The sequence below is a fragment of the Sarcophilus harrisii genome, chromosome 1, assembly GCF_902635505.1.
Source record: "Sarcophilus harrisii chromosome 1, mSarHar1.11, whole genome shotgun sequence".
Classification (NCBI taxonomy): Eukaryota; Metazoa; Chordata; class Mammalia; order Dasyuromorphia; family Dasyuridae; genus Sarcophilus; species Sarcophilus harrisii.
Window position 1 is genome coordinate 8,702,715 of NC_045426.1, and position 23,024 is coordinate 8,725,738.

A 23,024-nucleotide genomic window follows, 5' to 3' on the forward strand; every position below is an offset into this window, starting at 1 on the left:
AAAAAGAGAAGGGAAATAAGTATTCACATTATACCTACTATGTGCCGGATACTGCACATTACCCTAAAATTAAGTAAAGGGGAGGATGGATTTCTCATTTGGGTTGTTTAAATGTAACTAAATTATTCAAGCAACCATAGGAAAAGACCTTTTATGTTGCCTCTCTTTTTAAATCACTAAAAAATCAGATGACTAAAGGATAATATAATAAGGTATGATTCCTCAAAAGCTCAAAGATGCCCTCAAGCTCTTGACTCTAGACTCTTGAATTTTTTTTTTTTTTTTTTTTTACAGTTTCCTCCATAAGCCATTATCTGTCAGCATCACAAGCAGGTTTCTTTAAGCTGATGAGATACTGTTTTTTGTGGGTCACCACAACCAAAGATTTCATCATCTGGTTGAGTGAATAACCTACTGATGGCCAATAGCCTCATCCATAAAGAGAGAGGACTCAGACCAAAGATTCCAGCTGCCTTACCATACCGGAAGCCTCTTCAAATGGATTAGACCTGCCAAAATTTGGGTTCTGCCGGTATGCCAAACAAGATTAACTTCCATGCCATGAGGAGGACTTGTGTTTGGGGGCCCCACATGATTACACTCAAGAGCCATGTAACTTTGGTTTAGTGTTTCCCATTTAATTTAAAGATAATACTTGCCCACGGGTACTTCTAGAATTTCACCCACATCTTCATCTTCATCAGAATCAATAAGCATTATTTCAGGAAGCTACAGAAGAAGGGAGAAAATACAAGAAGAGGATAATGACTGATATCCTGATTAATAATTTTTTTTAAATTGGCTACTAGAATAACAAAAATAATATATATTATGTCTATAGCAATTTAATAAAAAACAAATAAATTTTAAACTCAGATTCCCATGGCTTATGTTCTAAGACAAAATTTGAGAAAATGAACCTCATTCCATTTCATTGCAGAGGTGGTGACTACAGGGAGACATTGCATGCACTATCAGACACAGCTTGACTATTGAGTTTTTTTTCCTTCCTTTTTAAAGTTTCCTTACAAGAAACAATGTACTGGGTAAAGGAAGGATAAGGGATGTACAAATGTGAGTATGGAATGAATGTCAAGTTAATCAGCATTTATAAAGAACTTACTACGTGCCAGGCACTGGGCTAAGTACTGGGGATACAAACATGACAGGACTCCGGTATGTGCCCAGATCACATAATATTGAGGCACCCATCACAAGGGACCTGCTTCAAGAATAACTGGTACAAATAGGAATATTCAGCATTGGCTACCACATGAGTGAGAAAAGCCTCTTCTCATGGGCTGCAGCTTGAGATCTACTTAAAGCACAATTTCTTCCTTCAGGTGATATCGTGGGATATTCCAGGATGGACTCAGTCATTCACACCAGGGTTACCATGCACTAAGCTGAGTCGGGGAAGAGCTACCATCTTTCCTTCCCCTTAGGCCCTATGGGCCTGAGAAATGGATTTAGGGTAGTGCTCTTGTTTTCCTTGTCCTTTTCAGTTCTAGCTGGGTGAAAATAATGCTTTCAATGGAAAACGAAATCCTATTTCCAAACGCTAGAACTTCTGAAGCAATAAAAGCAAGAAAATGGACAGAGAATTTATCAACTAGAAAAAGACATGGAAGATTGACAGTGACCAAATTATAGTATAAAATGAAATTTGTTAAGTAAAAAGATCATCTGGATTGTAAAAGAAACTATATGTGGCTACATATAAATTATATAAACTATATATAAATTATATCATAATAATTCTCAGAAACAAGGGACATATTTCAAATCACCAGAATTTGTAAGATACCAAGCAGAGATGAATTTGATAAAGCCAAATTCAAAAAACCAGATGCAGCACCTACATGGTGATGACATAAAGGTAATCTTTTCCAAGGGGGAGCCAAAATTCTAGTTACACAAGATTTTTTCTGAACACGATTAAAAAGGAGTGGGAATATGACCTATGACAAACTGAGATATATAGTTACATCCCCCCAAATCACTTCCTAGCCCAGTTAAGTTTTCTTAAATCAGTCTTGAATGAACCAGTAGCAAAGAGCTGTGACAAGTAAATCTTGTATATCTTGGAGAGAGCAGCAGAGTTATCTATGGAATGATCCAAAGGAAGAAAGTCTGGGGACACCAGGAGATTTACCAATTACTTAGGAGGAAGGGAGCAACAATTGATCTATAGTTGTTAAAATTGCTTGTTGTCAAAAGCAGTTGTTAAAAGTCTATTTCATTAACTTTTATCCACTTTCCATTTTTCATTGCCAATATGTCGTTTGGATAGTACCAGTGAGAGACGCTTCAATTGTGTACCAAATCTTTTCATTCTTATTCATTCTTCTAAATTGTTATACTTTTTACCCTTCCACTATTATGTTTCTGGTCAAACCAGACACAAATGGCTAATTTGGAAACATCTCACAAGGAATCAATTATTTTCTGTCTATTCAAATGTAATAAATTTCTTTTTATTTCCTGTGATATTACTGGGTTCTCATCATGTCCAACATCTTTCAACTCTATGAAGAAAATGCTCTTGAAAGGTGATGTCCACAAGCCTTTTACCTGTCTTGACTCTTACTCCTGAACCATGTCTTGCCACGTATCTTTGCCATCTTTTCCTCTTCCTACTTTTTTATATTTGCCACCATATATAAAAGTATATGTTGGTTTAATGTGGAGCTTCTTATAAAGTCTTCAAATGATTTCTCTACTTCCTCATTCTCAACAACAACAACAAAACAGTGCACAAGCTGCAGTGATTTTTGGCTAGTCTTTTTGACAATATTTATCATATGAATTGCAATAAAAGATGATCAAGGGGCAGCTAAGTGGTGCAGTGGATAGAGCACCAGCCCTGAAGTCAGGTGAACCCGAGTTCAAATGTGACCTTAGACCCGTAACACTTCCTAGCTGTGGAACCCTGGGCAAATCACTTAACCCCAATTGTCTCAGCAAAAAACAACAACAACAAAAGATCAAATATCCTATGAAATGGCATTGGGGATTATCTTTGGAAGCATGATAAATCCAGCTCTGTCAATTCCTTTATTCACCTCTCCAAGGGGAAATGGTAAAGCATCCTTCCTCTGAGCTACAACATCCTTTTGTCTCTTAGGTTCACGTATAACAAGAGGCACAAATTCGTTTTGTTCTGCCTGTCTTGATGGGAAAGAACAGAAGTAAAGGATAAAACAAACTGTAAAGATGTCCTTGTTGGCTCAAGGTGAAGAAAGCCTTCCTAAGAAGGCCTGTGATCGGGCACAAATGAAATGGATCACCTCAAGAGAAGGGAGATCCCTCTCACTTAAACACTCAGAAAACAGATTTTAGATTGTTGTTAGGTTAAGGTTTCAGAAGAATAGCTGAAGCACCACCGTTGCATGCTAGTAGAAAGACACAAGACAAGGGAGAAACATCAGCTGTATGTCCTGAGACACAAAGGCTATTTCTCTAGAAATTTTTACAACTGGTAAAAACGATCCTTGTGACTGGATGTTCTGTGCCTGGCACAGACTTATTAAGTCCAAACTTAATAAGTGTTTTTCATTCATTCATTCTTATCTTATTTATGTTACAAAAGGTCTTTAAACTTGCTTCCTTCACATACAAATTCTGTCTCTATCTGCAACATTTCAATGTGGATGCTAAGCCAGAATTACCTGGCTTACATATGAAAACATATAAAATCTACCCAGCCTCCGAGGGTGAACTAACCTCAGAGCTCCCTGATACCGTAGCTAGGCACAGAACACGGGCCAGATGTCGCTCATTACTCTGTTGGTCCAGACCACCCATTTCTGAGGTCCCTTCCAACTTTGAAATTCAAAGAGGATTCTGTTCCTCCAATCATACTGGTTGCTATGGAAAATAGGGGCAGCCAGGTGGTATACTGAATACAGCAGCAGCCTGAAAGTCAGGAAAGCCTAAATTCAAATCCAGACTTAGACACTAACCATGGGATCCTAGGCAAATCTGAGGACCTCCCTCCTAGGGTTATTGTGAGCATCAAATAAGATAGTAATTACAAAGAACTTAGCACAGGGCCTGGTACATAGTAAGAATTCTATAAATATTAGTTACCATTATCATTTTGGAGAAGAAATTTGGCTTTGGATTGAGAGAAGTTGGGGTCAAATATTGGCTCTTCCTCCTAATTCCCTATAGAACCTTAGTTTTCATATCTGTAAAATTATTTCTAAAATGCCTGCTAGCCCTAGATCTGACTCCTTGATTCCATATTTAGTATATGAAGTCTATAAACTGTTATAAAGTCTATAAACTATTATTCTTTGTCCCAGTTCTTTTCTACCATCCTGACTTATCCCACCCTCCAGGAGCAGAAGAGGGTCAGACAGAAGCGGGAGCATTCTATGTAATTCATGGATCTCTATGACATAAAAATTCAGCATTGAGTGGCCAGAATTCTGGTAATGGGGTTCTTGGAACCCAGCTCTACAAGCCCTTGAAGCACAGTTAATAGTCTGTCCTTGGGAACATCCTCAAAGCTTTTTCAGCTTGGGATAACCTGAGTTTGTTCTGTTTGGGCAGAGAATCCTGCCTCCCCTCCACACAATGTGTGGTGCTGGGAGAAGATTTTCTTGTTCCTGTGCAAACTCATATAGATCAGACATCCAAACTAATAAATAATTGGCACAAATTTGTCAGTGTTTAGTCTATTTTACCTCACTCCACCCTCATAGAATAAGTAAACAAGTAATCTGAACAGGAATAATTGAAAGAAAAAATACAAATGATCCAAAAATTGTTCAAATTCACATCATCAGGAAAAAACTATTTCAAACCACTCTGTGACAGTGCTTTTTATTTCAAATGGGTTTGTCATCTCATCAATGTCAGCTTGTGTTCCTAAGATATAAATTATCCTCTATCCATGTCTGTATAGCCTACGTGAATCTTCAGTCAGTTAATAAACATTTATTCAGTATTTACTCTGAGCCAGGGCACTGCTAAGTGCTGGGGATACAAGAAAAGGAAACATAATCCCTGCCTTCCATGCTAATAGGGGAGATAACCAGCATTTAAATAGCTACATATACATTTCTGCAGATTAGATGTAAGGTAACCTTAGGGGTCAAGGCACCAACAGTTGAGGAAAATAGGAAAGATCTCCTAGCAGGCAGAGGAAAGGACTATGATCTTCTATATATCAAGCATAAAGGGTCCAAAGACCTTCCTCTTTCTGAGCACGATAAAAACAAGTCATAGGTATATGATCTACAACAAACTGAGAAATATGGTTACATCCCCCAAAATCACTTCCTAACCCAGTTAAGCTTTCTTAAATCAGTCTTAAATGAACCAGTAGCAAAGAGCTGTGACAAGTAAGTCTTGTACATGGAGAGACATGTTCTCTCAACATGTCATGGCCACTGATGGAGCACGTGAGCTAACCATTATGTCTCACTCTTGTTTTGTGACCAATCCAACTTGTTTTCCGTGACATATTTCTCCATGACCTACAAGATACAGCTTTTCCTGCTCAGTTCCTTGTTTGTGATTAGACATAACTTGCTTGTACCCAATATTCCCCTTCTCTTTTCCATCTCCCTCTTAGTAATGTTCAACTTTAGTTCTTTAGAAATGTGTTCTCTCTCAGAGAATAAATTGGTGTTAGGGAAGTTTGGTTTTCAAATAAATCACTTTTTGAGCCACAAGTGACAAAATAAAACTGATATCCAATTAGTTTTTTTTTTTTCAAAAATGTCCTAGGAATGGATCGAGCTTATCAAATAAAACTGATACTATACAATCAGAGATAGATATAAAGCTGGAAAGGACCTTGGATGAGCCTTCCAATTTTTACAGGTGAGGCCAAGAGGATTTAAGGATTGACTTGCCCAAGGTCACATAGGCAGGGAGTGGTAGAAGTAAGATCCAAATGCCAAATTCAGTACATTTTCCATGGGACCACATGGTACCCAGGGCATGGAAGCACTTCCTGGCCTTTTATCACCAAGGGCTGTGACTCAGAGATGCTTTCATTGATGGAAGAGCTAAGGGGTGCAATAGATTTTAAGGATAAGTAACAACCAACGGTTGGAACTTGAGGATGAAAAATACTTTTAATCTGAACCAATCTGTTTTGTTTCCTACCATGAGCATAATCGAAAGCAAGTTTTTACTTATTATTCCTTCAGCCAAGTAGTCTCCTCCTCCCCTCAAGTAACAAATTATTTATTCATTGATACAATGGTGGTTTTGTTTAACTATAGCCTACATGATAAGTAAATGTTACTCATCGGGAATTGTGGACACAAAGAAATTGTAGGAAAGACTTTGGGAAAGGGCACATATTCAGTGTAAGAAATAGGCAGCCAGCATGGCTATAACTAGGGTAGAGTGGCCAGAGCTTTGCCTCCAACTGGCAAGTTTGGAGAGTATCAGCTGACAAGTTAGGGAAAGGGTAACAACAGTGCTTATAGTCTTTCAGCACCATTGAAACAACAAAATGAGGACTGAGTTGGGGAGAATAATTAGTTAAAAGAGGAAGCTGCCAGATGGAGTGAGTTACTTCTCTACATGATTTTGCTTCTTTCCCTTCACTAAGATGGTCTCCATCTCCCATCTGCCACCATTGAAAGCATGTCACTTGGCCCCAAAATGCTTTGGAGTACTTCAATGCAAATATTGGTAGGCAGAGCTGTGAGCTCTTGCACTCCTTTGCTACCTCTGTTCCATGAGAAAACCAAAATGAAGGCTTCAGGGCATTGAAGAGGTTCTTTAAGGAGATCTTTGTGGGAAACTTGGCCAAGAGTGACACAGGATGCCCTGCCAGCTTCATTTCCTGAGTCCCTCAGCTGCTAGCCTCTTCCCCATTGAGGTTACCTTAGTCCCTTTTTTGTATATCTTGTTTATCCCTCCATATGTGCACACAATCTCCCCTACTAGAATGTCCTTCTTTATAAGGGAGGAAATCCTGTTTAATTCTTATCTGTGTATCCTCAGTATCTGGCATACAAAGGATACCTATTAATTGAGCATTGATTGATGAACTGTGTTGGCAGAAAGGGCATTGGTGAATTGAGAATTTTCTCAGCATTTCATAGTCTCATAATGTCACAAGTAGAAAGCAAGATGTTTTTATAAATTACCACTGGGCGGTCCATTTCCCCTGCTAAAATTTTCCTTTCATCTTCTACTAGTTGAATCACTTTAGCATTTAATAGTGGCGCGTTGGCACCTTTAACCATTGATACAATTCTGCCATTCTGGAAGAAAAGAGGAAAAAGAAAAATCTCATTCTCGGTGCAATTTCACAGCCAGTTTTTCAATTGTTTTTTCGATCTTTGTTCAAAGTTTTCTTTTTCATTATTACAATGAGTTGCTTTAAAATAAACTATTAGATGATGATCACTAAATGTATCTCCCTCATCTCCATAGAAACATAGTAGATCACTAGAGCAAAATATTCTCGGATCTCATCACTGTGTGATGCCATTCTTCCGTATACATCTCTCATTGTTAACAAGAGAGCCTTCAGATCAGAAGAATAGAAAGAGGAGAGCATTTTCCAAACGAAAAGTGGTGGGAAATCAAAAGGTGTTCATGAGATCCACTTTGACAAAAACAAAGCTGGTTGTCAATATTTCATAAAGCAGACCCCAATGTCATGAAACCGTGCCTCCTTTATCTCCCCATCCACCCTGTGCAAATGCCCTTCTGTATACCATGGCTCCCACTTTTGGTCCACTTTGGAATACTGGATGAATCTTTCCTCTGATTCAAACAATATCAATAAAATTTTGACTATAAGCAAGACACTGAGCTAGGTGTTGGAAGTAGAATGTAAAAGACAGAGTCGTTCCTACCATAATGGATATAAACGATTGGGGTGGGGGTAGACAATTACAAGTACAGAGACAGTTAGACACAAGGTTATAATCTCAGATTATAGGCTAACTCCTGAGGTGGGGCTGAGGGGGAGAAAAAGCTTCACCAAGGAGATAGAATCTAAATGAGTCTTGAAGATGGCATCTAAATTGAGATTTCAAAGAAAACAGGACTGAGAAGTCAAATTGAGGTGGGAATGTTGTATCCTGCTTTCTAGAGCTCCCAAGCTGGAGTGATTTAAATATACCTTCCTAGTGGAGAAATGATGAGGTGGGACTCCCGAGGATGGTGGGAAAATGGAGTCTCTTTATTTTAAGGGCTTTCCCCTTTATATAATTTAGCAAAAAACAACACTGCTCACGTGGGACCACATAAACAACTTGCTATTGTAGTAGTTTGCCACCTGGTATCACTCTTCCACCTGCTATCACTCTGCTTCAATCTCAACACAGGTTGTTACCGCCCCCTGACTCCTCGAGAAGGCCAAAAGCCCTTGGGAGAATGGAGAGCGGAACCAGACATTGTCAGCAGGTTCCCTCTGGGCTGGTCTTAAACCTCACCCAGAATTTCCCCACTGACTGTGACCTTCTACAGGAATACCCTCCTTCAATTCAAGTTCAGGCAACCCCTTGTAGTCTAGTGGTGCAGTTTAGGAAGAGATGGACCAAATTCAAAGGGAGTAGTAGGTGGGAGCCAGTGAAGATCAAGACTCTCAAACTCATGGCAGCTGCTTCTATCTCTTGCTTTAAGCAGCTTCTCCTCACCAGTCTTGGGTATTCTCATTTAACCTTCCCTTAGTGTCCTAGTAGCTCATTAAAATCCAACAGATCAATCATAGCAAACTCCTCAGGGGTCGGAAGGGGAATATTAAGGGGATTTCGGCCTGGTCAGTAGACATTCACAGACCTTTGTAATACCAAACCAGCATAAGAGAGAGGGATGACTCCCAGCAGCTGTATTCACTATATGAATTATCTCAACTATGTTTATGTATTGGTTGCTAATATCCTAAAACTTTTTAACTTTTTTTTACCATCTCAATAAGTCACAGATATGGGCGTGGAGGGGGACACAAAGGGAAAAGTCGAGCATAAAGTTGAGGTTTTGAACCCAGGTTCCTGAGAGGGTGGCAGTGCCCTCAATTAAAATAGGAAATTCAGAAGAATCTCAAATAATGCTGGATTAGGGATGTGGGCTGTATTATCTGGCTAGGTTTGTACATTCTACATTGGTATATTTTACATGGCCTAGATATATCCAGCAGCAGAATTTCATCAGGAAACATCTTGAATTTCCTTGAGAAAATAAGATTCCCCCCCCCATGAGACCCCTCTTTCTTCTCCCTTCTCTTCATCTCAAAACTCTTTGACACGATCTTCTCTTCTTTCACACAGTTTCTAATAAAATAAAAAATCCTTAAGGCCAACATGTGCTTCTGTGCCTCCTTCCATCTCATCTTTTCTACCAAATCCCTCCCCCAATTGTTACTCCCTTCCCCCAATCTTCAAATAGTCTATTTATTGACTGTCTTCTATCTTCAAAAAGGCCCAACTCTTCCCTAACCTTAAAAATTAACAAAACAAGAAACCTTCACTAAATCCTATCATCTCCTAAAACAATCATCCCATCTTTCTTTTTCCTTCTCAGCCCAACTCCTAGAAACAACTTTCTACATAAATTGCCACCAGTTCCTCTCTTCTCTTGCTTCATCATCCTCGGACTTCTGTTCTCACTGTTGAACTAAAACCTCTCTCCATGGTTAACAGCCACCTTTTTATTGCAAAGGCTGATGGTCTTGTTTTGGGTCCTTGGCTTTCTTTATTTCTGAGTGTGACACGGTCTCCTCTGAGTTTTCAAGAAAGTTTATCTGATCAATCATTACAGTTTTTCTGTCCTTGATAGGCTTGTCCTTAGAACTGAGAGTGTTCCCCAAGGCTGTCTTAGGTCCCCGTCTTTCTTTCTCTCTTACCTCATTGGTCCCCACATTTTTGATAATCATCCTTATCCAGATTACTTAAAGATTTGTGTATTCATCCTCAATTTCTCCTGTAAGCTGCAATAGCAGCTGTCTATTAGATATTTCAAACTACATGTTCCAAAGTCATCCCAAACTCAACATGCCCCAAACTAATAATTTCCTTCCATCAAAACCTTCCACTATTCCCAATTCCCTATTCCTAGGGAAGATACCCCCATACTTACAGGTTCCACCTTCCCAACTTTACCCTTATCCTAAATTTTTTTACTCTGCCTCACCCCACATATCCAGTCAGTTGCCAGATCTTGCCATTTCTATTCCTCTTTCTTTTATCCTCCCGCAGCTGTCCACTTATACAACCATATTATCTTAGTTTACGTTCTCATTCCCCTCTCATCTAGATTATTGCAAAAAGCCTTGGTCTCCCTGCCTTAAGCCCCTTGGTTCCAGTCCATCCTCCACACAGCAGCCAACTTGTGATCACACCACTCCCTTATTCAATAAACTCCAGTAGCTTCCTATGACTTCTAGGATAAAAATAGAAAGTCTCTGTTTTGCTTTTAAAGTCTCCTTAACCTGGCCCTGATCTATCTTATCAAGCTCATTATATATGACTTCCCTTCCCATCTTCTTTTCCCTTTTACCCCCAAACAGCACTCCATCCTCCATGTCCTTGCTTTGGCCATCTCCCAGACTTAGAATGCCCTCCCCTCTTCATCTCTGGCTCACAGGACCCTATTTCCAAACCACGTCCATACACATTGGCCATATTTCTCATCCCTCTGCTGTCAAAAAGGAGACCCTGTCTCTGGGACATTGAGAGATGAGACTGTACATTCTACTCCCTAGGAATAGGCTAACTCACCACTTCCTGCCATTTCCAACCTTAGCACCTGCACTTTGGTTCCCTTTTTTCTAGTTTCTCTTATATGTTGTCTCCTCTTCCTCCCCCCCCCAACCTCCATCAGAAGGGAAGCTCTTTGAGGGCAGGGCCTGACTAGCTTGCGTATCACAGTACATAGTCAAGAGCTTAATAATTTTTTTTTTTACTTCATTCAAACTCATACAATTTCTCTCCCTTTAAGATTCAATTTAAGCACCACTTCTACATGAAACCTTCCCTGATCCAGCTCCAATTAGTTCCTTCCTTTTCAAACCACCTTATGTTTAATTAGTCTGTGTTTATTTCCATTTATTTATTTTCTATTGATTCTGTATGTACTTGTCTCCCCCATCGTCCCCTTCATCCCCCCAACTCCTCAGGCAAACGTCAGCTCCTTGAGAACAAAGATTATTTCATTCTGTGTGTTTGCATTCCCGGTGCTTGGCCCAGAGCAAGCACATCTGGTTGACTGACACTGAACAGAGACTGCCTGAGTCTCTGTCAAATCAAATAAGCATTCTGGGTTTGGATGGAAAAATCTTGGCTCAGAGAAGAGATGCAGAACTATTCCTGTGCAGGGGTGGGCAGGGCAAGTGGAAGGGGGCAAGTTGGAAGCATTGTATATATACCATCAAAGTCAAGTGATATATTGGTAAGCTTTGCTGAACTGCTTCCTCCACCTCCATCCCCATGCCTTAATTCTTAGCTACATGGGATGGTTCACTGGATAGTAATGGAAATGGGATATATCCACAGTGAAAGTGATATGAAAACAATATAGCAATAAAGACTTTTTTTCTGAGGCAATTGGGGTTATATGACTTGCCCAGAGTCACACAGCTAGGAAGTATTAAGTGTCTGAGGTCAAATTTGAACTCAGGTCCTCCTGATTTCAGGGCCAACACTCTATCCATGATACCTTCTAGCTGCCTCCATAATGACTTTTTTTTTTAATGAAGCATTCTGGAAACATTTAGTCCCTTGCTTCTCAAATTTAAAGTCTATTGCCTATTTTTAAGGTCTTCTATAACCTGGCAATACCAGAGCCATCCACATTTTCCCCTCTGCAATTTTCCAGTAATTTACCCTAATTTCTAGACAAATCAATTCCATTGCAACTGACTCCACGGTCCTACACAACACCAGAGAAATTACAGGGAAATTGGTGACAACTCATCGTGGGAGGGAATCCCAATGAGATTTCCAAAAGCATAATGGCTACTCAAAGTGAGTTCCCCAACATGGCAGACAGTAAGCATGGATAACAGAAGCTGGCTACTTGCTAGGGATGTTTTAAAAGGGATTTCCATTCAACTACTTGGCCAACTATTCTAAGATTTTACGATTCTTTGAAATGTGTATTGAACAACCAGCTACTGGTTGGGCACCGCTTGCTGGGCAAAAACACACATGTTCTCTGGTCTCAAGAAGCTTACGGTCTAGTAGATATTGTACTAACACAGGGACAGCCCTCACCATCAGTGAATCTGGCCACTATTTTGGGGGCTACCGTTCAAATTTTACTGGGAGTGTGAACTAGACAACATAATGGCCTGCAAAGGTGTGATACTTACAAGACTAAAGAGGAAAAGTGGCTCACATTTATCTCTAAAAGGCTGCAGGGTAATCAGACTGTCTGCCTCTGCCTGAAAAAAAAAAAGCAAACATTGTATGCATTTACAGGCTAGTGTATACACATCAGGTTCAAAACTGCATAAAAGCAGTTTCTGTTTTCATTTAAACTAGTTTAAAAAGTGCTCAACTTTCCACTAGTGAACTTTACAATTCTGGGAAAATCAATGAGCATCTCTGGGCTTCAGCTTCCTCATGTGCATAATGAAAAGGATTAGATTAGATGGTCACTTTTTTAGGTCCCTTCCTATTATAAATCCTAAAGTCACATTCATCTGCCGAGGCATCTTGGTATGATGGAAAAGAGACTGGACAGGAAGATATGGATTCCAATCCTACCTCAGACACTTATCATCTGTATGACTCTAAGCACTAATCTCTCTGGGCCTCAGTTTCCTTACCTGCAAAATGAGAGAGCTCTATCTTATGGAGCAAATATAAGAGCATATAAATATAGATATATGGAGATAACATATCTCTATCACTTTGCAAACATAAAGGGACATATAGATATATATATTTTTTTTTGACAGCCTTTCATATATGTTTATCTACTGAAACAATGTTATATCTAATTATATATGTGTTTATAAGTATACATCTAATTATATCTAATTTGTATTATATATAATAATTATATATCTATATATATGTATACATATATATATGAAATATAGCAAAGAATGAATTTCCTTAAGGGAATAATTATATGCATTTAATTCCATAAATAGAGACAGGAGATAGATAAGAGATTAGCTGACCAAACACAAGTGAATATATACATATATGTACATACACATATACTATAGTTTGTGTGTGTGTGTGTGTGTGTGTGTGTGTGTGTGTGTGTACTGGAGTTGGGTGTCATGTAGGCTGAGAAAAAAATCCAATACAGATATATAGGCATAAAAAGATATATAATTGGTCTTCAGGATTGTTTCTAGTTTCAGCTCTTAAAGCCTCTGACCTATTGTTTCATGGATGGGGATAATTCTTGGTGTGGAAATTCCCTCCTCCAATAAGGGTCAGCACCTTGTGTGTTTCCCACATCTCAGAGAGTTGGGTGATTTGTCCTTTGTCATACAACTAGTAAGTGATATAGGCTGGAGTCTCCTCTTCCTCCCCCTCCTTCTCCTCCTCCTTCTCTTCCTCTTCCTCTTCCTTGCTGAGGCAATTGGGGTTAAGTAATTTGCCCAGGGTCACATAGCTAGGAAGTGTTGAGTGTCTGAGGTCAAATTTGAACTCAGATCCTCCTGACTTCAGGGCTGGTGCTCTATCCACTTTGCCACCTAGCTGCTGCATCCCAACCCTTCTTGATTCCAAAGCCATCTTGGTCACAACATGCAGCCTCTTCCTTTGCATGTAGCAGATACTTGCTGGATAAAATGAGGTGGTTATGGGTTTTTCTAGCTAGCTAGTATATATAATATGCATCAACAATCCCTTCCACACTAACTCCAGATTTATTAGGTAGTAAAAGCAAAGGTTTTTATACACAAATGGTGTCGAAGAGTTGTGGCCACGCTGATGGCGAGAAACCTCCCTAGATCTAACCAGGCTGGTCCTTGGGTAACAGATGTCAGCTATCTCTTTCCCTCCCAATGGTAGAGCTCGACAAATTCGAAGTTCTATGGGCATTATTTTTTGAGAACCCAAGAATTTCATGGTTGGAACAAAGACCAAGTCTCATGCTGAGTGCAACTGATGATAGCACTTCTTGAACAAAATACAAACAAATGAAACCATCCAATCAGCAGGTGAGATACAGAAGACACGCACATGCTCACTGCCATCCACTGGATTCCCAAACTTGCTCTAACCTGGAGAAAATGAGGTTGCATATGTAAATTCTCCCCAAAAGGCAAAACTCAAGTTCTAGATGGTCCCAGGATTCTCTCTCTTTCCAGGTTGGGAAAAAACTTTCAAAGTCCTTAGTTATTTAGCTCCTGTGTTGGACAGCCAATTCAGAACTTTTTTTGAATGATTGTTAAAATACAATTTCTTTTGAATTATGGATTCATGGATATATATCAGCAGGACCAAGCTAGCTTGTGTAGTCCCCAACAAATTAATTTTTGTAAGGGCCCAACAAATATATATATTGTATATATTGTATATTGTATGTTGTATATTGTATGTATATAGACATATTGTGCTCAATACAATGAACCTTGGAGCCATGCACACTCTGGTGGCAAACTGAATTGATCTGCACCTGGAGAATTTTTTGATTTAAGTATTTTGCAGTTACAGTCATAACATGAATGGCTAATGTGTTTTTTAAAATATGTAAACAATACTTTTTAAATGTGTTATAATATCCATGGGTCCACAGGAGACATACTGACTTATCAGTGAAGATTTAGAATAATTAGCTTACAACACTCATCTTTTTATTAGAAATATTATGATTATTTAACATGTATGGGACTATCTGCCATCTAGGGGAGGGGATGGGGGGAAGGAGGAGAAAAGTTGGAACAGAAGATTTTGCAAGAGTCAATGCTGAAAAATTACCCACACATATATCTTGTAAATAAAAACTATAATAAAAAAAAGAAATATTATGTTTCAGGATAATGAGCTGTACAGAGAAGACATGATTATTTTTTAATATCAGTATTCTTTTTTTATTATAGCTTTTTATTTACAAAATGGTCATTTTTATGCATTGACAATTGCAAGACCTTTTGTTCCAACTTTTCCCCTCCTTCCCCTCACCCTTTCCCCCAGATGGCAGGTTACCAATACAAGACATGATTATTTAAATCTGATTATTGTAGACCACAAGTGACTATCTGTGATCATTTATAACTACTGACATCTAAAGGAGATACTCCTCCCCACACACATACATCATCCTCCAGCCTATTCCTAACACCCTTTTTTAGATTGTCCAAGAAAATGGTTTATCCCGTGAAGTCTCACCTCACTCCTGTCTGCAAGCTTCAACATGCCACAAACAGCCATAGCTTCATTTTCAAAAATGTTTTTCAACCCCAGTGATAGCAGAGACTCATTAACTTAGAATATATTGAAGAGCCAGCTAATGCTTACTTACACCTTCCAAGAAAAACTGAAAATGTGGCTCTTTTTCTAATAGTGAATGTCAAAGAATAAAACTTTAGTGAGTGAAAATTTTATTGTAGATTAAAATTCTATTTGGGTGTATTTTACATGAAATGATGTTCATTTTTGTGAAATAAGAGAATTTTAAAGAAAATTTGGTTGTTTTTTTTTTTGAAATCTCAGATATAATTAACTGTGTGGGTTTTTTTTTAATTAAAGTGATTTTATTAAACATGCAAATATAGGAAAAGTATAATTTTTAAAAATGAAATCAATTGTTTATAGGAATTTTTAAACAATATTTTCATCAAAAATTCTACTATGTCTGGAAGAGGATTGCACGATTATTATGGGAGTTTAAATAAACAGATATAAAAGTTAAAAATAAATCATTCCAGTGTATATGGAAACAATTCAGTTTTTGTGAAGCTAAATTAGAGACTGAATTGTTATAGACATATTGTACACAATACCATGAGCCTGGATCCATGCACTTTGGTGGCAACTTGAATCAATCTGTACCTGGAGAATTTTTCAATTTAAGTATTTTGTAGTTACAGTCATAACATGAATGATTAATGTGTTTTTTTTAATAAATCAAGGAACAGTGGCATTAAAAATGTAGGTAAAGCATCCCAAATTTTTAAGCAATTGGTGCATTTCTAAGAAGTAAATACAGGACATCAAAAGCCAGAAGTGCACAGAACATAGAGAATGCTGCTAACTAACATCAGTATTTAAAGTTAGCCTTCTTCAGCTTCAGATGCATCCCATCTCCTTTTGCTAGGTCTTTTCCTAGACTGCCTGGTCCCTATCTACTTCCCCGATTCCGATTGGTGAGATCTCCATTCCAAATCACCATGTCTTTATTTTGTAGGTAATCTATATATTTATTCATCCATGAACAGGCTGCTTTCCCTAGTAAAATATAAGCTCCCTGAGGATGGAGATTGTCTCATTTTTGTACAGCGTCTCCAGCATTTAGCACAGTACTTGACATGGCAGGTACTGGATCAAGCTTTTTGATTAGACATTGACATTATAGTCCCTGCCCTTGTAGAGTACAGGAGTTATCATCAACATTATGGCTCAGGGAAGGATACAGGGACAAAGTCAAGAAAGAAAGAGCTCAAGGAAAACATCAGTGGAAAAGAGCTGAGGGTCAGGAAATAGGGAGCCCCAAATAGCCAAACTCATTCTAGGTTTGGGGAACAGACCATAAAAATCCACAAAGGCAAGAGACAACAGAGAGAGTTTGGAGAAGAGCTTCTAGTCTTGGCTGGCTGGAACATTACTGTATAAAATGAGTCATGCAAACAAAATGTCACGGCAGCAACATACAATATCAAATTAGGTATGAAATGAAGTAACTCCACCAAAGAAACCATAAAAGCTGTCAGGACAGAAACAAGATTTTTCTTTTTAAATAATAAAACATGTCTAGTCACATTATTCTCATAAAAAAGTTAATATTTTGATGAGAACAAAAAAAGTTTTGTACAATTAATAGCTAAAGTATTTTAAATTGTTTATTTAACTATATCTCCTTTTTAATGTCTATTTTTCTGCAATGTAATACTTTAGCACATATAGTAACATATATAGCATATAATGTCTAATTAAATATATTATCAATAATGCTGATACTGCCCTTGGCAGAGATACTGGAGGGATTTACCATTTCCTTCTCCAGTTCACTTGACAGATGATGTTACTCAGGCCTTTTGGACTCTAGGCCCAAAGCTCTATCCACTGAGCTCTATCCTAGCTCATCACCTGTATCTATTGACTTTTCCCTGACTCCTTTTCTGAATGAAAACATTCATCACTAGCTGCTACCTCCAAACCATGAGGAGACAGCCAAATGGAACTTCAGTAGAAATACTATAAATATGATTATTTCTTTTATAGATGAGGAAATTTGTGCTCAAAAAGATTGATAATTCGCTCAAGTTAAAGTAGCCACCCTATGGTACACATATACCGGGCAGGAGAAAGAAGGGTGATACTGGACACCATGAAAAATATACTTCAGTAAATCTACCTCAGCTCTCAGAGCCATTTGGAGGACAGGCTTAGAGGACTTCAGGATCCCCTCCAATCCTATATCTGGGACCTATGGGTGTAAGTCCTTACCACAGCAAAATGTAGAAGCTCCTCCTCCGATGAAAGTTCATTTTTCAGTTTCCGGAACAAAGCCTGTATTGCTTTGCAAGGTCCACACCAAGCTTGATAGACGTCGATAACTAAAACAGAGAAATATTTAAGAAGAGTCAGGCAACCTCAGTGACATCTACAGAGGCACCCCTCCAAATCCGGGCTGAAGGACAGGGGTGACTCCTGACTGGCCAACATCCTGTTACTGGGAAACTGAGGGTCTCTGAACTTGAGCAAGGGCTCAGGGAGAATGATTGGACCCAATTCTAGCCAACTAAAGGGGCAGCAGTTCCAGAAATACCTGTTAGGCCTTTGTTCTGCAGCATTTCTTCCCACAGAGTTTCGTTATTGATGACTGTCTACAACAAGGAAAGGACTATGTAACTACCAGTAGTTAAGCTACAAATGGCCCCCACCTACCAAATAGCTCCCAGGACCACGGTGCATACCTGTAATTGGATTTCTTTCTTCTTGCCTGCCATTTACCTGCTGAATAGGTAAAAAGAGAAAAAAAAAAAAAAAAAAAAAAGAACACACTGAAGAAAAAGTAGGATGAAGAGAATTGCAGTTGTAGATGTTTAAGGGCTCACTGCTACCCAGCCCAACGTGACCCAGAGGGCGCTGCAGGCAGCAGGAGCATGGTTTTCAGGCTACTCTAGGAGGCCTTTTTCTTGGCCAATGTGACAGTTCTGACTCATGCCATGATTCACAGTATCTCTGCCTGTACATAGAAAGCTGAGCTAAACTTTGCTTTCTCTTCCTCTTCTCCTTTTGACTGAGAAGACCTAGTAAGAACAGAAGTTTCTAACACATCCAGCAGACCTGGGGACCACTCCACTCTGTGCTTGGCAGAGAGTGTTCGGGCCTATTGCTGCTGAATGGACTGAACCCTCTATAGCTCCAGATTCTCTGCCTGAATCACTGAACCTGAGATTTGGAAGGAAACCCAGTCAAACCCTCACAAGGAAGAATCAGTAACATAATGGACCCAAGTGGGAGTCATCAAGCATCAGTGAGAAGACTCCCCATTTTGTCCAGCTCAGATGTCCCAAAGTCTGGGATTGTTTTTTCCTGACATCAGAAATTGATCCCTTTGCAACTTCTACCCTTCATTTCTGATCCTGCTCTTTGGGGCCACACAAATGAGAACTTGATAAAGCACTTAGCACAGTCCATGGCACATAGTAGGTGCTTTGTAATACTAGCTATATTAATATGACACAGAATAGGGCATGACAGCCATTTAAATACCTTGATATGACTATTATGGACCTGCTCTCTAATACCTTTTTATAGAGTTAAATGTGTAATTCTTTCCTGTGGTTTTCACTATCCTGTTTGTGCTATCCGGTTTAGCAGAGTCCTTAAACCATGGTACCCAGAATAGGAGAAAATACTCCAAATGAAGTCAGGTAAAGGCAGAGTAGAGGGGCTTCTCAATTCCTGATTCCTGGCAGCTGTGCCCCAGCATGCACTGGAGTTTTGGCAGCCATGTCACTAACCCAGGTGCAGCTTTCAGCTCCCCCAAATGCCCAGATCCTTTCCTGAACTTGTCTATGTCATCCCTTTCCCATCTTTCAGTTAATTTGTACCAAACGACAAGACTTCACATTTACCTTTACTAAATTCCATCTTGGTACATTCAGCCCCATGTTCTAGCTTTGGGGATCCTGATTCTATTAGCTAATTTGTTAGCTAGCCTTCCTGGCTATGTGTCATCTGCCCATTTGTCAAGCAGACCATCTATGCCTTTATCCAGGTCTTTGACAAACCATGTCCAGAACCCTAACTCCTCTCCTGGAGAAAGCCTACCAATAATATGGAAGTATTCACAATGGTTCTCTGAATCTAGCTATCCAACCTGAATATATTAATTACCAAATATATCTCTGAATATATTTATTACCACATCACCTAGTGTGTATCTCACAATTTTCTCCACAAGTAGAAGATGATACTTTAGTAAAAAGCTTTACTAAAATTGTTGCCCTTATCCACTAGCTAAGAGATGCTGTCCACAAAGGAAGCGAGGTTAGTCTGACTTCATTTGTTTTGGAGGAAGTCGGCCTGACTCTTTAGAATCGCTATTTCCCTTTGCAGGGGATGGTTCACCAATCATCTTTTTAGTGGGTTAGATTTTCCTAGGAATCAGAGTTCAATTCACTGGTCTACAGTAGACAAAGTCTTTTGTTTTTGAATGAAAACCTTTGCCCTTCTCTGATCGTGTAGCACTCTTCTATTTTTCATGATCTTTTGACTTTCAGAAAGTAGGGACATAGTTTATCTGGGCCAAGAGTTTTAAATCTGTCAGTGATAGTTAGGTTCTCTTTTACTATTTCCTTATTTATCTTGGATACTAACTCCCTGTGGGTCACTTTCTGTCCCTCCCAATACAAAAGTCATTCTCTTTAGTAGAGAAAACAAACAAAATGAGAAATGGGCAGCTCCACCTCTACTGTCATTGGTTATCAATCACCATTCCATCTTTCCAAAAATCTAATGTTTTTTGAGATAGTTGTCTCCCATTACAACAACCCAAAAAAGCCCTTTTGTTGTTCTTAGCAGCCGGATATCTGTTATTGTAGATGAAAATTGCCATTGTAACTTCCATTTAAGGACACTTCTTCCCTAAATCAATAAGATGTCTACATTAAGTATCATTGGGGCAGCTAGGTGGCTCATTGGATAAAGAACCAGCTCTGAAGTCAGGAGGACCTGAGTTCAATTCTGGTCTCAGACACTTAATACTTCCTACCTGTGTGACCCTGGGCAAGTCACTTAACCCCAGTTGCCTCAGCAAAAAAATAAATAAATAAATAAATAAATAAATAAATAAATCATTGATTAGGGTGGTGTTGCAGTGGATAGAGCACCTGGAGCACCAGGAGGAGCCGAATTCAAATTTGACTTCAGATATTTGACACTAGATTGTGTAACCCTGAGCCAGTCATTTAACTCTTGATTACCTCACAACAAAACAAAAAGAACCATTGATTGACTGAGATTGCTTGCCATCTGGAGGAAGAGGAAGGGCAGAGAAAAAGAAAAATTTGTAATTCAAATTCTAATTTTTTTAAAAAAGAGTGTTTAGGACTACTTTTAAAAATAAAGTACTATTTACAAAATATAGATCACATATGAAAACCAAAATAAATATTCTCCAAATTAAAAAAAGAATCATTGATTGTAATGTGTGTTTGCTTGTGCAATAAAAATATTCAACTTGAATTTGAAGTATAGCTGCTGTTCACCCCATAATTTTCATGCTAAGAAGTTCAACAGATCTAGCTCCTCCTTTGCAAGATTTTGGCTCCCCTCCTCTGAGACATTGCTCGATTTGTCCAATGTGCTTCTCAGATTCATTGGCTCAGGGATCTGGAGCTGAAAGAGAGCTCCAGGTTATCTTGTCTAACCTCATCACTTTACAGATGAGAAAACTGTGAGTTCATGAGAGTGTGGCTGACCCACCATCACACAAATAGGAAATAAGAGACATAAGATTTGGACCAGGATCCTTTGGACTTCCGTGAGGGGCAGACTTGCCCCCTGAGTAGCCAAGAGACACCCGAGGTAATTGAATGAGTGTCATTCTTAAGTTAATTATGAAAAAGCACCCATCATACATCCTTCCCCTCCCACCCCCATAAAACCCACAGGCTGCTGCTGAAGGACCAGTCATCAGTGAAGAAATGCTCAACCATGTGTATCTTTGTTTATTTATGGGTCTTTTAGCCCCTCGATCTTTCAATTTTAAAAAGGCCAATTTTTTTTAAAGCTGAGAATTTACTCCTAAGTGACATCATTAGTAGAGTTGGTTCCTTTTTTTTTTTTTTCTTTGTATAAAAAGATCAATCTAGCCAGGAACAATGGCAACTGGACCACGTGCAGCCTGGAAGACTACTGAGAAGAGACAGTTCTCAAATGTTCTCTGTCATCTGTGATATAATCTGACTTGATCCTCAATTAAGTTTGCACAAAACAGTCAGGCTCTGTCCAGTGGTGGCTTGAAAATGGTGAAGATCCTCAAGAACATTTCACTGATTTCCTCCAGCTGGCCAAACCAGATCTACTCCAGGTCTAAAATTAACAAACTGATATTTTCAAACAGGAAATAAACATCTCTTAATAGAGCAGGACCTGGCTCCCAAAGTGATCTGTGAAGGTCACAGAAATAATAGAAAAGGATCTGGCTCCCAAAGTGATCTGTGAAGGTCACAGAAATAATAGAGAAGGATCTGGCTCCCAAAGTGATCACAAAGGTCACAGAAATAATAGAGCAGGACCTGGCTCCCAGAGTGGTCATGAAGTCACAGAAATAATAGAGCAGGACCTGGCTCCCAAAGTGATCACGAAGGTCACAGAAATAATAGAGTAGGACCTGGCTCCCAAAGTGATAGTGTAGGTCACAGAAATAATGATGCACAAGAACCGGTGTTGTAAAGGGTTTGGATGGGGACCGAGAATGAGCTAGGAGAAGAAGCAGTTCCCAATTTTTTCTCATGTAGGAAGTGAGGCAGCCTCCTTTAGTAGACCCAAGGTTGGTCTCAAGAGTAAGGAAGTCCAGGAATCGAGTCCTGCCTTTGATCTATACTGGCTGCCTGACCAACCACTCTGAGCCTCGACTTCTCCCCGAGTAAAATGGGAAGAAGAGTACGTCAAAGGGCAGCTCAGAGGCTCCGATGAGATAATGAAGGCAAAGCACTTTGCAAAGTCGAGCGTTCTGTTTCCAGACAGTCCTCGATTTAAGGATTAGGGAGCAGGACCAGAGTCAGGCGACTCAGAATCACGCTGTCCAAAGGACAGAAACCCTCCAGCCCTGGGTCCAGGAAATCAGAAAGCTCCCGGAGCCCTTTGGGCCATCAGCGCCACTCAGCCTTTAAGCCTGAGATGGATCGTCGCCCTGAGCCCCAAAGAACTGGCCCCAAATATCTCCGGTCCTTAGAGCTAGGGTGGTCTTGGGGCCCGATGTAATTGACCCCCACCGAGCAGCCTTCTCCTCCCCTCCCGGCCCCCGCCCCCTCCCAGCAGGTGCATTTTCTTTCCTTTTTTCCCCTTTCCGAATACCTGAGGAGACACACAGCAGTGCAGGGGGAGAAGTACTGGCGAGATGGGCAAAGGGAAAAAGGGATGGTGCACATAGGGTAGAACCGGCAACTGAGGCTTTACTGAGAGCAAGATGGACACTGCTGCCACAGTCGCTGGGCCCTCAGGGGACACAGAATAAGGGCTCGGGGACGCTGGCCAACCCCCGGCGCGCGGCCAACCACCCTCACCTGAGGTCGGGGTGCGAGCGCTCTGCAGCCCACGACGCCCTGCCCACGCCATCGGTGCCCCTCTCGGCGGCCCCAACATGCTGGCCTGGCACCCCTGGCACTGGCGGATCTGGCACCGGACGGCCTGGCATCGGAGGGCCGCTGTTGCGCAGCTACGTCTCCCTCCGCT

General features: G+C 39.9%; 1 protein-coding gene across 4 annotated transcripts in view; it reads right to left on the reverse strand.

Moving 5' to 3' along the window:
• NME8 (NME/NM23 family member 8) overlaps positions 1-22,823 on the reverse strand; it is a 60,963-nt gene extending 38,140 nt beyond the window's left edge. For 2 of the 4 annotated variants that reach the window (XM_031951996.1, XM_031951990.1), the window contains exons 1-7: positions 22,647-22,823; positions 18,032-18,071; positions 17,884-17,941; positions 17,562-17,671; positions 12,299-12,370; positions 7,125-7,241; positions 660-729 (exon numbers count right to left, since the gene is read on the reverse strand). In XM_031951996.1, the coding sequence (XP_031807856.1) occupies positions 660-729; positions 7,125-7,241; positions 12,299-12,370; positions 17,562-17,671; positions 17,884-17,941; positions 18,032-18,064 (460 nt within the window). In that variant the 5' untranslated portion in view covers positions 18,065-18,071; positions 22,647-22,823. Of the gene's footprint in view, positions 1-659; positions 730-4,092; positions 4,364-7,124; positions 7,242-12,298; positions 12,371-17,561; positions 17,672-17,883; positions 17,942-18,031; positions 18,072-22,646 lie in introns of those variants that run through there. The other 2 variants (XM_031952006.1, XM_031952002.1) reach the window with 1 other exon arrangement.
• Positions 22,824-23,024: the final 201 nt, after the last annotated feature.